At 39.2% G+C, this 15,492-nt stretch overlaps 1 protein-coding gene across 3 annotated transcripts in view; it reads right to left on the bottom strand.

Annotated features, from left to right (window-relative positions):
- ARID4A (AT-rich interaction domain 4A) overlaps positions 1 to 15,453 on the bottom strand; it is a 67,192-nt gene extending 51,739 nt beyond the window's left edge. For 2 of the 3 annotated variants that reach the window (XM_005659998.4, XM_005660000.4), the window contains exons 1-5: positions 15,277 to 15,417; positions 14,130 to 14,186; positions 11,883 to 11,993; positions 10,279 to 10,344; positions 9,076 to 9,166 (exon numbers count right to left, since the gene is read on the bottom strand). In XM_005659998.4, coding sequence (XP_005660055.1) covers positions 9,076 to 9,166; positions 10,279 to 10,344; positions 11,883 to 11,993; positions 14,130 to 14,135 — 274 coding nt within the window. In that variant the 5' untranslated portion in view covers positions 14,136 to 14,186; positions 15,277 to 15,417. Of the gene's footprint in view, positions 1 to 9,075; positions 9,167 to 10,278; positions 10,345 to 11,882; positions 11,994 to 14,129; positions 14,187 to 15,272 lie in introns of all 3 variants that reach the window. The other variant, NM_001244179.1, reaches the window with a different exon arrangement.
- Positions 15,454 to 15,492: the final 39 nt, after the last annotated feature.

Below are 15,492 nucleotides of genomic sequence, written 5' to 3'. Positions count from 1 at the left end.
TGAAAATGCTGCTGGCTTATTCTACTGCTATTTGCATGATAACCTACTATAACAGAAGCACTGGTTGCCAAATTCTAAAGTTTCTTTTGCTAGAAGAGGATGCAAGCTTAGAAATAAAAGCTGAAACAAGGAAAGACCAGAAAGATGAACATTTTTCTAATTCTAAAATATTAAGTCATAATTGCACAGAGGCTTTCTCAAGTTTTTATTTCTACTACATGAAAAAGAAATCACACTATTTGGGAACTATGTGTAAGTATTTCAAAGAAATGGAGGTAAGGAATTAAACATTTTATCACTAACGCTCTCCATGTATCTAGTTATAAATATTATTTTGATAATGTTATAGGTTTAAGTTTTCAGAAATGTACTCTGATCTTAACATCTAACATTTACAAAGAAAATGTTGTCAGAAGATACCTGATGCCCAGAATAAAATAAGACAGAATTTCTACCTCAGATACTTAAAATGTATATATACATCGGCAAATGACTGTATGTATTATGGAAAAAAAATTTGCATGGGAAAGCATAGACACAAAGATGATTATTATGTTAAGATTTAATCCCAATTTTTATCATTTTCGGTGTCTTTCCATTCTAATGTGAAGAAAGGAAAATTTTACATTACTTTAATACTATCTTAGAATCTTTACATTGTTATCTACATAATTACAATCCTGAATTTTTTTTTTCTTTTGTCTTTTTAGGGCCGCGCCCTTGGCATATGAAGGTTCCCAGGCTAGGGGTCCAATCAGAGCTGTTGCCACTAGCCTATGCCAGAGCCACAGCAACACCACAGCTCGTGGCAACGTGAGATCTTTAACCCACTTAGCGAGGCCAGGGATCGAAGCCGCAACCTAATGGTTCCTAGTTGGACTTGTTTCCACTTCGCCACAACAGGAACGCCTGAATTTTTTTTTTTTTTTAAATGGGTTATTTTATTAGCAAACACTTTGCCTTCAAATCATAAACTTTTTTTCTTTTTCTTTTGGCCCCTCCACAGCATATAGAGTTCCGAGGGCAGGGATCAGATCTGAGCCACAGCTGCAACCTATGCCACAGCTGCACTGTTCCAGGCCACAGAGATGGAACCTGCGTCCCAGCACTTCAGAGACACCACTGATCCCACTGTGCCACAGGGGGAACTCCAAACTTGGATTTTTCATACTAGACACTTAATTATGTAAGAGCACTCAACTTCATTTTTTTTTTCTATTTATGGCCTCACCTTTGGCAAATGGACATTCCAGGCCTAAACCACAGCCACGGCAACACCAGATCTGAGCCACACCTGAAACCTACACTGCAGCTTGCAGCAGCCAGATCCTTAACCCACTGATTGAGGCCAGAGGTTGAGCCAGCATCCTCAGAGTCAATGTTGGGTCCTTCACACACTGAGTCACAACAGGAACTCCAACTTCTTCAATATTTATCAGTCAGTTCTTTCTCCTAGGCTAAAAGTACCTAATTTAAGTTCTTTTACATGCAGGAGACAATGCAGAGAAAATTAAAGACTCTTGAAGCATATAGTTTAAAGAACCATAATGAGGAAGTTCCCTTGTGGCACAGTGGGTTAAGGATCTGGGGCAGGTTCAATCCCTGGCCCAGGGACTTCTATATGCCACAGGTGCTGCCAAAAAATTAATAAAGAACCATAAAGATTCCACAAAATCAGCTCCATTAATACATTGTCAGTGATGCAGAAATTAATGGCCACCTACAGACTCAATAACAAGATAAAACACAACATTCTCCAACAATTATATCATTAATCTACACTTGATTAACAGTTCTCTAAACACCTGTATCAAAATAAAGATTCAGGAGTTCCCATTGTGGCCGCAGTGGAAACAAATCCGACTATGAGTTGAGGGTTCAATCCCTAGCCTCGCTCCAGCGGGTTAAGGATCTGGCGTTGCAGTGAGCTATGGCGTAGGTCATAGACGTGGCTCAGATCCTGCTTTGCTGTGGCTGTGGTGTAGGCCAGCAGCTGTAGCTCTGATTAGACCCCTAGCCTAGGAACCTCCATATGCCGCAGGTACAACTCTAAAAACAAAAAAGACAAAACAGGGAGTTCCCGTCGTGGCGCAGTGGTTAACGAATCCAACTAGGAACCATGAGGTTGCGGGTTCGGTCCCTGCCCTTGCTCAGTGGGTTAACGATCCGGCGTTGCCGTGAGCTGTGGTGTAGATCGCAGACACGGCTCGGATCCCGCGTTGCTGTGGCTCTGGTGTAGGCCGGTGGCTACAGCTCCGATGAGACCCCTAGCCTGGGAACCTCCATATGCCGTGGGAGCGGCCCAAGAAATAGCAAAAAAAAAAAAAAAAAAAAAAGACAAAACAAAAAAATGACTCACACAGTGTCAAGTACGATAAAACACTGTTTTTTAAAAAAATTCAAAATCATGAAATTATCATACCAAACAAAATAATTACTCTTATTATTAATGTCCATGAGTATGCTCAAGAAACAAATCCTGAAAGTTCCAATTTTCCTTGATACCGACAATACCAAAGATGGTGACAGTGGACATACACATATGTACTCACATACAGTACATTTAAGTGGAGGAGGTGTGAAGAAGGAAAATGAGAATGTACCAATCACTAATATTAAATTTAGGCAACAAAATCTTTTCCACAATGTTTTGTTATTAATCAATGCCAGCCCCAAATCAAAATGCTGTGATGAGAAATTTCAACAATTTAATGTTGAGTTGCTGTTTTGTAAAATACTCTTTTGAAATACATCAGATTTTTGAAGGGGAAAAATTAATTTCACTTCAACACCATTTATCATAGGTAGAAATAAGGTAAGAGCCAAAGGGGATTAAGGTATAAACAACCACTTTACAGTTTTACATAGGAACCCTTCTGATTTCAAGTGAACAAAGAGAATTAAAGAATTTTTTTTAAATCACTAAACTATACAAAGGTATGTATTTGAGTACTTTATACAGTTTGTTGAGGCATGCAACTTCTTAAGGTCTACTGAAAGACAAATCCAACTACATAGTGGACCTATTTAATCATGAAATCCTTGACTATCAAAATCATTAAGAAGTTCCATCTGTATGAAGTTTCCTCTCTAACTTGCATGTTAGAATCATCATCTAAAAGAATACAAAATTTGAAGGCATTGAAGAGTGACTGGCATTTTGATAAGAGTGAAATAGGGGTTCCCGTCGTGGTGCAGCAGAAACGAATCCGACTAGGAACCATGAGTTTGTGGGTTCGATCCCTGGCCTCGCTCAGTGGGTTAAGAATCTGGCGTTGCTGGAGCTGTGGTATAGGTTCACAGATGTGGCTTGGATCTGGTGTTGCTGTGGCTATGGTGTAGGCCGGCAGCTACAGCTCCAATTAGACCCCTAGTCTGGGAACCTCCATATGCCACGGGTACGGTCCTCAAAAGACAAAAGACAAAAAAAAAAAAAAAAAAAAAAAAAGAGTGAAATAATTAACTTGTGTATGTAGTAAATTTAGATTATTTTTGGTTCAGGATGTATACTACAGCATGCCAAGAGAAAAAAAGTCAGACTCTAAGGATTTAGGAATTACAAGACATGAAATGTCTTGTACTTGCCAAAAATGGCATTTGAATAGATTACTCACTGAGTGGGAGAACAGATACTACAAAAGTTGTATCTTTTTTACTATTTTGCATACAAATATTAATATCTAATTTGAGGATAATGAAAAAGCTAAGACTCTCTCCATAATATTAATCATACTAGACAAAATAATGCTAACACAAATATACAAAGCCTAATTCTAGCTGTTGTTAGAATTCAAAGAAACAACAGCAAAAGGGATTTAATCTAACCACTAGATACAAAAGATCTAAGAGTTCCCTGGTGGCTCAGCGGGTTAAGGATCTGGTGTTTTCACTGCTGTGGCCTGGGTCGCTGCTGTGGCCCAGAAATTTCCACATGCCACAGGCATGGGCAAAAAAAAAAAAAAAAAAGATCTGTTATCATGGCACTATTAGATGCTGGAGAATAGTAAGATAATAACAACAGTAAATTAACTTTATCTATCCAAAGATACAATTGGCTACTACTTATTAAGCTTTTACTATGTCTTAATCCATACAGCAGCCTCTACAAGGTAAGAATCACTATCTTCTTTTTATAAAGAAATTGACAATCAGAAGGTCCATCTACGAGCTACAATACGTAGTTAAGAGGGACCAAAATGAGTAATAAATAGGTATGAAGCAGAAGCATAAAATGAACACTGTGGAGAAAGTTAGAAATTCTTTTTTCTTTTCTTTTCCTTTTTTTTGGCTTTTTAGGGCCACACACATAGCACATGGAAAGTCCCAGGCTAGAGGTCAAATCAGAGCTGTAGCTAACAGCCTACACCACAGCCAGAGCAGTGAAGGAGCCAAGCCACATCTGTGACCTACACCACAGCTCACAGCAATGCCAGATCCTTAACCCACTGAGAGGGGCCAAGAGATTGAACCTGTGTCCTCATGGATACTAGTCGGGTTCGTTACCTCTGAGCCACAATGGGAACTGCAGAAGTTAGGAATTCTGACTTGGCAAAAATAAGTATTATTGTTACATCTGTTTTATGAAAGCTATGATTAACAAAATCTATCACATAATAGAGTAAAAATTTTTAAACTAAAAATATATGGATACCCTAGGTAAGACCAATAGTTTTGTTACTCATAAAATCATCTGTGATAACTACAGAAATCTCTTAGCAACCAAAATCAAAAACTTCAGGAATCCGGAAACTTAAGAAATTAACATTCCAATGTATAATTACATTAACAAAATATGGGAATGTGAAGTCTTACAGAAGCCTATTTAAACAATGGGTTAAAGCCTATCACAGGACTGAACAGATTTGTTAGTACTTTTTTCCTTAATGAATTATTTTTCAGTCAATTGAATAACCACTTGGCTTTGAAAACATTTTGTGGTTGATTCTCATTATAACATTTGTCGTAAGAGGTTCTAATCAAGTTAAAAGCCTTATAATCCTTCAGCACATTCTACAACAGCACATTTACTGATTTCTCCTCTACTCTTTTAACTTAGAACTTCCATGAGATCTGAAACAACTGATGTGCAAAATAATAGTTACAGGCATGGGAAAAAAAATCCCAAATCTTAAAAAGCATTTGTCACAAAAATATAGCAATGACAGAAAAGATTCTAGTTTTAAATTTGATATATGATGTATGTTTATGTACACTTAAATATAAATTATTTAAATTAATAGCAACGTTTTCCTTATTTCTCAAATTCCAAATTGGAATATATTTTTATGTTCCAAAAAAGCAAAAGGAGATCCTACTGTGCTATATAGTGGGTTAAGAATCTGAATGCAGTGAGTGACTCTGGTCACTGCTGAAGTGCAGGTTCAATCCCCGACCCAGTGCAGTGGGTTAAAGGATCCTGTGTTGCCACAGCTGGGGGGTAGGCTGCAACTGTGGCTCAGATTCAATCCCTGGCCCAGGGACTTCTATATGCCGCTGGTGTAACCATCAAATTTTTAAAAATTAAAAAAAAAAGGAGCAAAAGAACAGTTTTAGAATGTATTACTGACATTGTATTTGCCAGGAATTAAAGGCAACCCACAAGTGAAGATATGAGTTCTAATTTCAATCTTGTTATATTCCGAATGACTGAGCAGATAAGAACACACTTCCATACATTACAGATTCCTTATCTTTAATGCAAAGATAAGAACTACCAAATGAATAAACTATGCTAGGAAGCACTATTTTACGATAGGAAGAGGAAACACTTCCAAGTCTCAAAAAACAAACAAAAATCCATGAACTGATTCTATTTATTGTGCACTATGAGAGGGAAAGGTATTCTTAGATCTTTTAAAAATTGAATTATAGTAAATCCATAATCTCTTTCAAAGTTGGTTATTCAGCTATACGTGGAAAAATTAATACAGATATTATATAAGGAATTAAAATACCACTTTCTTAATATAACTTTTGATCATAAATAATTATAACTCCTATTTGATCCAAACTAGCAGTGTGGTATCCCCGTTTCATTTTTAATAATCTGACATAATTTCAGGTTCTCTTTAAAAAAATAATAATTTAGACCATTAATAAAACCTAGTGTAACGTTCTGATTCTACCTATGTAACACTTTGCTAAGAATCAGAAATTAAGAAAAATTCCAGGAGTTCCCGTTGTGACTCAGTGGTTAACAAACTCGACTGGTATCCATGAGGACAAGGGGTCAGTCCCTGGCCTTGCTCAGCGGGCTAAAGACCTAGCGCTGCCACGAGCTGTGGTGTAGGGCACAGACACGGCTCAGATCTGGTGTTGCTGTGGCTGTGGTGTGCACCAGCAGCTACAGCTCCAATTCGACCTCAAGCCTGGGAACCTCCATGCGCCACAGGTGTGCCCCCCCCCCCAAAAAAAAGTTCCAGAGAAGAGCGATTAAACCCAGTAAGTAGTAGGTGCACAATTAATGAAAAATACAGAAAGTTCACAACCTGTGAGAGATCACACATTTTATTTTGCCATCTTTTAATACTGATTGATATGTATGTGGTCTACATCCTTTAATACCTAAACATTCTTATAGCAGAGAGCTATACTGGGTATACTTAAGAGGGTAGTGCCAAAAAAAAATTAAAATTAAAATTTTAAATTTAAATTTAAAAAAAAGTCAAGAGTAGTGCCTCTTAACATCTTTAATCTTAAACATTTTGAATTTTTCTCCCAAATCAGTCTGTTTGTACAAGTGTGGTCTGTTTTTCTAAGTGTGTATTACCTGCATTAGATTAACCCAATGTGCTTATAGAAAGAAAGATTCTTGGGTTGCCAACCCAGACCTACTAAGTTGGAGAGATTTGGGGTTCCTCATTTTTCAAACAAGCACCAAGTGATTCTTATGTACAGTAATAATTAATACATGAAATTAAGATTCTAAACTCTTTGAGAACAAGAATTATACAATTTCTCCTATAACTACCTATCATAGAAAGTCACCAGAGAGAATGCTCAGTAGCAACTAGTTTTCAGAAATACTAAAATGCCATTCATGTGAAGGATAAAGACTGCCATTCATAATTGAAGGATAATTCTGGGGTGCAGAAATTCAAGATACCTGAGTATTTCTTCTGCAGAGGCATAAGCATTATGTCCATAAAACATCACAAGTATTGTGAATGTAACCTTGATATTGAACACCAAACAGGATGCATATTAGCATCTGAACATGCATCATTTAATTTCCCATGATTCTACTCACATCAATTCCTGTAATTTTTACCACTGCTTTAATATAGCAAAATTGTATTTACTTAATCTCTAAGAGTTATTAACATTAAGTTTAGTTTTTAAATCTCTTACCATTTCAACAGCCACAACTAAGCCTCCTAGAAATGTATCATTCAGAATAATAGCATCGTTGTGAACCAACACTAACTTTTAGGAGGTCCAAGAAAAATCAAAATGGTTAGAAAATATTAGTGGCATAGAGCAAACCGCTACTACTAAGAGAAGCCACAGAGTAAGACACAGGAAGTACAATTTTCAATCAAAGTGCATTCTTCACAGCTTTGAGCATCAACTAGAGATGATTTTTATCCAAAGCAACAAATCAAGTAAACTAAAAATCAAACCTAAAGCGTCATTTCTTTTCCTCCTACAGGGAAACCACAACACTATAACTACATCTCTTATACCAAGACATAAATGTAAAAACCAAACAATGTTATAGATATTTGGTGTAAAGACAAAGATTGGATGTTATCCATAGAACTGTATAATCTGAAAGTACTGAGAAAAGATTTGGAAATGTTAATCATTGCTATTCTCATCAATGAGCAACTATATAGGTACCACATTTAGGTTGTCTTTTACATGTGTTATGACAACTGTTGCTACTCAGTAAAATTTTTTTTTTTGGTCTTTTTTTTTTTGCTATTTCTTGGGCTGCTCCCGCGGCATATGGAAGTTCCCAGGCTAGGGGTTGAATCGGAGCTGCAGCCACCGGCCTACGCCAGAGCCACAGCAACGCAGGATCCGAGCCGCGTCTGCAACCTACACCACAGCTCACGGCAACACCGGATCATTAACCCACTGAGCAAGGGCAGGGACCGAACCCGCAACCTCATGGTTCCTAGTCGGATTCGTTAACTACTGCGCCACGACGGGAACTCCTCAGTAAAATTTTTGAAAGCCAGTATAAGCTTATGCATGAAATATTAAGAATGCATTCACATTACTAATATATATATATATATATATATATATATATATATATACATACACATATGTCTTTCTTGAAAGATGTTACTTAAGAGAGTTGTAACTACCCTGAAAATCAAAAATTAAACTATTATCACCTAGGCTTGAATCTACTCTGGTCGGAATTGTTTTAGTCTGTAAATTCTGTGGTAACATCTATATTACTTATTCTTATATAAAACAGGCAGCAATATGATACAGACTGCAACTCTGCAATTTTAATTCTAATGTCAGAAAAAGTCTGATTATTTACAATACTAAGTGATATTGACTTTTCTAACAGAAGAAAAATAATCCTATAATTTAACTTTCTTGAAGAGAAATAACAAGACAACCTAAAAAAGAAGTATGTTGTTGGATAAAATAGCTATAAGTGGCCAAGTTACTATAGAGAGTTTGTTTGGTTTTTTTTTTTGCCTTTTTTTTTTTGTCTTTTTAGGGCTACACCTGTGGCATATGGAAGTTCCCAGGCTAGGGGTCGAATCAGAGCTAGAGCTACTGGCCTACACCGCAGCCACAGCAACATTAGATCTGAGTCATGTCTGTAACCCACAGTACAGCTCAGAGTGAGGCCAGGGATCAAACCTGAGTCTTCACAGATACCAGTCAGTTTGTTACCACAGAGCCACGACAGGAACTCCCAAAAGATGACTGCTTTTTTACTATCAGGGTGTCATTGAAATTTTAGCCATCTCTATCAAATAAATTGACAGATAAGAGCATGTATTTCTCTGCCAAGATAATGATTCAATGTATTTATAAAACAGAAGGATATATATGAAACCCCTAATTAAATCTTATATATTAAGTTACCTAACTACTTACCCACAGTATACCAACTAGCATCTGTCAACTTGCTGATAACAGCTTCCTGAAAGGATCCATCAGATGTCCTTGTTTCAACAATAGCTCCAACCTAAAACACAAAAGTGAAATTTCATCACCAAATTTAAACAAACCAAATCACTCCTACTACTATATGACCTGGGTTTAAAAAAAAAAGTCTCTTTATGATACTTCTACCTTACATTGGGTTAAATCTTTATCATTTATAGCGCTCATACATTTATCATGCAATTCAAGTCCCCAAACATTTGGGCATAAGTTAGGTAGTTATTATTATCCCTATTTTACACATTGAAAATTGTGGCTCAGGGAGAGAATATGAAAAGGGACCAGGATGAGAATCCCATCTTTAAAGTCTTATTTCAGAGGGTTTTTTACATCATATTGCCAAAGAAAACTGAATATAAGAACCAAAAAACCAGTACAATAGCAAAAATAGCTTCAATTTTCTTTCATAGAAATATTGAATATCGGATTCAGCATTTGTATTTAAGGGACCTTTCAGATAAAGGTTCACCTGGAGAGAGAGGGATGGACCAGTTGACCTTCTTTCAGCTTCCAGACCTTTGTATATCAGATATTAACCGAAGTGGTACTCTGACATAACAAAGATTTATTACATAAATAAATGGCCAGAAATGGATAGAAAACATAATGTAGGTATTCAATCAACATAGTTTAGTTTGCAGGTTAAAACAACAGAAGATTCAGACTTACAATACCAACATATTATTTAGCATGCTAAACATCTATGGCAACAATATGAAAGACAAAACGAGGTATTCAAACCAAAAATTCAAAAAAAAAGGTAGCCAAAACTCATATTCATATACATTAAATTACCCTTCTGTAAGATGTTTAAAATTCTCTTTGGGGAGGCCACACCCACAGCATATAGAAGTTCCCAGGCCAAGGATCGAACCAAAGCCACAGCAGTGACAACACAAAATCCTTAACCCCCTAGTCCATCAAGGAACTCCATGTTTAACATTCTTAAACTAAGGATACAGCTATTGCAATATCTTAATATCTACTAGCTATACAATATCTCATTTGTATTTTTGTTTTCGTATTAACATTTCTTATAACATTTTAAGTATATCTACAAATGTAAAATTCAATAAGTCACTGAATGAATTTATGATTCATCATTTCAGATTGTAAACTGAACAAAATACGTACTCTTAAAGGACCCTTTACTTGGTCATCTTGCACCAACTGTGTAGTATTATCTTGTTTCAGGAGTACCTAAAAAACATTTTCGCACAATAATTTGCATGTTAATTTTAGAACAATACATTAATAGTAACACTGGAACAAAAATGTCTTTGGTCTATGCTTTCTTAGCATCCTGGGGTTACCTATGGTATACACTGTCTAGTATTTTTGCTAATCATCTCTTTCATTAACTGTGAGCTCCTTGAAGGAAAGTCTTCCTTCATCACTACATCCCCAGCAGTTAGCAAGTGTCAGTGCGTATTACAGCAACTTAACTATAGAAGATTTATAATCTGCAATGATTAGTGTAAAACCTAACACTGCTTTTGCTGCTTTTTATCAACTAGTCATAAAGGTTTAGACTGTCAGCAATGTATTTAAAAAATAAAATAAAACAGAAAAAAAAAAAAAAGAGAGAAAACCCAAACCAGTATGGAACTTTACTACCTACAGGCAAGGTTAACAAATTAAAATCAGAAGTCTTCTAGTGCTTTATAAAGTAAACCTAAATAATAATCTAATATGCAATTCAGTCACAAATAAGTGCTTTGTTCTACTACAGACCTGCCCACAAATATAGGGTAACTTGCTCTATTAAGAGAGTGGGGTTAAGGGAGCTGGAAAGGGCATAAGTACCCAAATAAGAGGAAATTTCAAATTCTAGGTAATTTATGTATGATAAGCTCTTCCCAAACAATTGCTGTATTTATTTTATTTTAATTTATTTATTTTGCTTTTTTTTTTAGGGCCACACCTGCAGCACATGGAGGTTCCCAGACTAGTGGTCAAATTGGAGCTGCAGCTGCCAGCCTACACAATAGCCACAGTAACTTGGGATCCGAGCTGCATCTGTTACCTACACCACAGCTCACAGCAATGCCAGATCCTTAATCCACTGAGCAAGGCCAGGAATAGAACCGGCATCCTCATAGATCCTACTCAGATTCATTTCCACTGCACCAGAATGGGTACTCCCATGGATAGTATTTTAACAGAGGCAGTTTGGAATACCTCTCATTTTGAGTTCTTTATTTCTCCTTTTTTTTTTTTGCTTTTTAGGGCCACACCCACAGCATATGGAGGTCCCAGGCTAGGAGTCCAATCAGAGCTACAGCTGCCAGCCTACACCACAGCTGCAGCAACATGGGATCCAAGCTGCATCTCATTAACCACTGAGTCACTACAGGAACTCTTTTTTTTTTTTTTTTTTTTTTAAGGCTGAACCTGTGGTATATGGAAGTTCCCAGGCCAGGGATGGATCAGAGCTGCAGGTGAAGCCCATGCCAAAGCAACACCAGATGCCCAGCCCACTGAGCTAGGACGGGGATCAAACCCACATCCTCGCAGAGACAACATCATGTCCCTAACCGGCTAAGCCACAATGGGAACTTCTATTTCTCAATTCTTAATTGCTTTTTCCCTATAGTTTTATATATAATAGTGCTCTTACATAGAAATGATTCACTAAGCGCAATGCTTCAATAAATAAAATGTTGATTTGCAGTCTCCCCATTCCCAACTCTCTTCAACTGAGTTAATAAAGCTGTTGCATTAAAAAGGAAAATTACCTTAACTTTTACCAGCCTTTTCACAGTCTTAATCTTTGCCTCACAGAAGGCACCTCGGTACTTGGCACTGACCTCAGTCCCCACTGTCAGGTAGGCAGGCTCATCCGCCGCCTGAAGAAAGGAACAGAAAATGTGAATGTCACTATTTTCCCTTATTCCAACCTCAAGTCTCTTCAAAAGATTCTGTACTTCAAGTAATAAGAACATTATTTGCTTATTAATGTCATTGATAATTTGAAAAAAAAAAAAAAACCCTAAAGCAAACACTTTATTAGCAATCCTTTGCTTTATAAACTATATCCTCATAACATAAAACATTTGAAATTGTAACTAGAAAGTATCAGTAGGAATATATAATTTTTTTCCCTCCAGGTACAAAATGAGTCAACAATTCTATAACAGACAGATTTTAAGAAATTTTAACTTAAAAATCCAAAAAATTTTTTTTGTCTTTTTGCCCTTTCTAGGACCTCACCAGCGGCATATGGAGGTTCCCAGGCTAGGGGTCTAAAAATTTGGAGCTGTTGCTGCCTGCCTACACCAGAGCCACAGCAACGCGGGATCTGAGCTGCGTCTGCAACCTACACCACAGCTCATGGCAATGCCGGATCCTTAACCCACTGAGCAAGGTCAGGGATCGAACCCAGAACCTCATGGTTCCTAGTCGGATTCATTAACTACTGAGCCATGATGAGAACTCCAAAAAAAAATCCAAAAAATTTTAAATTAAAAATCCAAAAAAATTTAAAAATCCAGAAAAGGTATATTCATAGTAAGTGTCTCATAAAACTTTAAGTTATTCAGTCAATGGACTCCTGAAAATTTTGTTTTCAAATGAAAAGAAATACTGCTATTCCAATTAACACTAACAATACATCATGATTAAGTGTTATTATAGCTACATAAAGGCAACATCTTTTTGGATACACAATAAATGTATGGCTAGGAAACGAAGACAACCCTTTTGATAAGCAGAGCATAATTTAGAAAAATCACTGGCTAAAAGCTACATTTTAAAGGGTTAAGATATGAACTGATGCCTCAAGACTTGTAGCTGTACCTACAAGATTCATCACACTAATCTTGGTATTTAAAAAAAAAAAAAAAGCTTCACAAAGAAATGTCTATTTTTAGCAAATGGTCATGATCAGAATGATACACTGAAAGGTGTGAGAAATTTCACTCCACCATTCATTTTAATCTTGACAGTAACAAAATGATTGCTATCTCAATCTGTCATTTTTTTTAAAAGTTACATGTACTCAAGCTCAATTCAACACTTCTAAGTACAAACGTGAAAGTCTATAGAGAAATATTTTTAAGTAGAAAATGATTTTTCATTTTCCAGTAAGTTTTCTCAACTAACATTAAAGAAGATACATGTGTCAAAGAGATACATCTCCTTCAAGGAGAAAAGAACACAAGAAAAAGTTTGGGAAAATACTGTTTCAGAGCTTAATACACTGAAAGTTAATGAGTAAGGAATAAAGTATCTTTTAAAGTTAGTGCATTTACAACTAGGGCAAATTAAAGAGAAATACTTTTGGCAAATAAGTAGATGACCGAAACATTCAAGGCCACAGAATTGCAGGATGCTATAACTTCTTTACCTTTAAACATCACATATGATGTTTGCAATATTATTTCCAATATTAATTGTCTTCTGAAGACTTTTATTTTAGTTTGAATATGTTTAAATACTATAAAGACTGAACTAAAATTAAGTATTAGTAATTATAATAATTATAATATATAATAATACTTAGTATTAGTTCATTTTCAAATATTTTAGCCACGGAATTTCACCTTATCCCCAGAAGAAATGCTATCTCCCTGACACAATCCACATGTTCCATCCTTAGAAAATCGCATTGGCACTGGAGAAGAAAAAAACAAATTTCAAAAAATCCCCCAAACAACCAAAGCAGGACAGAAGCTTTACTTCTGCAAAGGTTGCTGCCAACACAGGAAGTGTTTAAAAATACTAGCCCAATGGACAACAATGGAAAGGCTGCACCAGCCTTTCCAAAGTGCTAACTGCTTCGGAGAGGGGACGAACTGACCGCATTTAGACACAATGATCATTTCTCACCCAATTCAACATGTCTTCATTTTCAGAAAGCGCAGCTTAGTAATCAATTTTGAGTAGAAAAAAATAAAGAAAAGAAAAATGACATTCCACAGCTCTAGCCTCACGACAGGCAGTGTCCAGGGCACGAGGTTCCGAGCAGCGTCGACTCCACTTACCTTCATTTTTACTGGTGATCTGTGGGGTTCCAGCTCAACGAGCTATCTTCTCTACCGCTGGAACCAAGGGGAGGGGAAAGACGAGCACAGAATCAGTCAACAGAGGGGAGCGACTCGGGGAAAGAAAGTAAACAAACGCCTGCGGGGAGGGGCAGAACCCTCACCAGGGAGGGCGAAAGAGCCCCTCCGAGGGCAGCCAGGACGCAGGAGCCGGAGGGGCGGCGAGAACCCCACGGGCGCCAAAGGGCAGCGGTTCCGCCTCAGAGTTCGCCAGCGGCCCACCGCGCCCCCGCCTCGCTCGCCACTTTGACCCGGAATGCTCAACTCAGAGCCCCAGGACGGCACGCTCCGGAGAAGGGCAGGGCGCCGTTGGGGCTTCCCCAGGTCCCCTGCAGGCGCGGTCGCCGAGCCTCCTCCCGGCCGCCCCCGGATACCCCGACTTCGGCCCGCGCCCCGCCTCCGCAGCTCGGCCCCCTCGGCCCGCCCCGGGCCCGCGGTGGCGGCAGCGGAGTGTCACGGCGCCATTGCTCTCCTTCCTCCGCTCTGCACCATGTCAGGAAGGAGAAGCGCTTCTTCACCCCAAGGGGCAGGGGCCGCGGCCTTCAGCTTGGAGGCGCGCGAGGAAGGGAAGACCCGCGAGGGGGAGGGGGCTGGGGGGGCGGAGAGGAGGAGGGGAGGTGGCCCGGACAGGGTGTGGGAGGGGAGGGGAGCCGAACGGCAGCAGCCGCCGCCTCCTCCCCGCGCCCGCCTCAACTTTTTGTACAGCCCAGAGCGGTACCAGCCCCCAGCCCCTCGGGTCCTGCCACGGACTCCAGGGGGGAGGACGCGCCGCGGAGTTAGAGGCCGGCTCCCCCAAGCAGCCAGCTTCTCGCCGCGCGGAAGCAAACTTAGCGGCGCGGCCAGCCCCACAGCCATTTTCCCGGGGAACCCGGGGAAGCGGCCGGGGAGGCAGCTGCAGCGGCTGTTCCTGCAGTTGCTGCCGCTGCTCCACGAACTGCCCCTTCTCCTGCGCTTGTCGCCCCGCTTGCCAAGCATCCCCCTCCCCACCTCCAAAGCTTCCAACTGTACCGGGACCCCGGGCAGCAGCACCAGCTGCTAGTACCGCTTCGTCCATTCAGTATCGCCCGCTTCCCTTCTCCCCACCTACCAACTGAGGGTGAAGTGGGCGCTGTCAGCTCCCGAGTCCTCCGCCCCACTGACCCCCGTGGGCCCCCGTCCGGGCAGCACCACTCTCGGCCGCCGCGGCAGTTCCTGCGCCCGGTTCCCTACTCGCCCGATTTACTGCCACAATCCACCAAATAACAAGCTGTTGAGCAGTCTCGCTTCTACACGAACTCCTATTGGCTGCTCATGACGCCGAAGA

Source organism: Sus scrofa, chromosome 1 (genome assembly GCF_054392235.1).
Source record: "Sus scrofa isolate SSC_HxYL_T2T_F1_AM1 chromosome 1, Sscrofa_HxYL_maternal_Yorkshire_Landrace_v2.0, whole genome shotgun sequence".
Lineage (NCBI taxonomy): Eukaryota > Metazoa > Chordata > Mammalia > Artiodactyla > Suidae > Sus > Sus scrofa.
The sequence above is the reverse complement of the archived record's forward strand: the minus strand, read 5'-3'. Positions and strand labels throughout refer to the sequence as shown.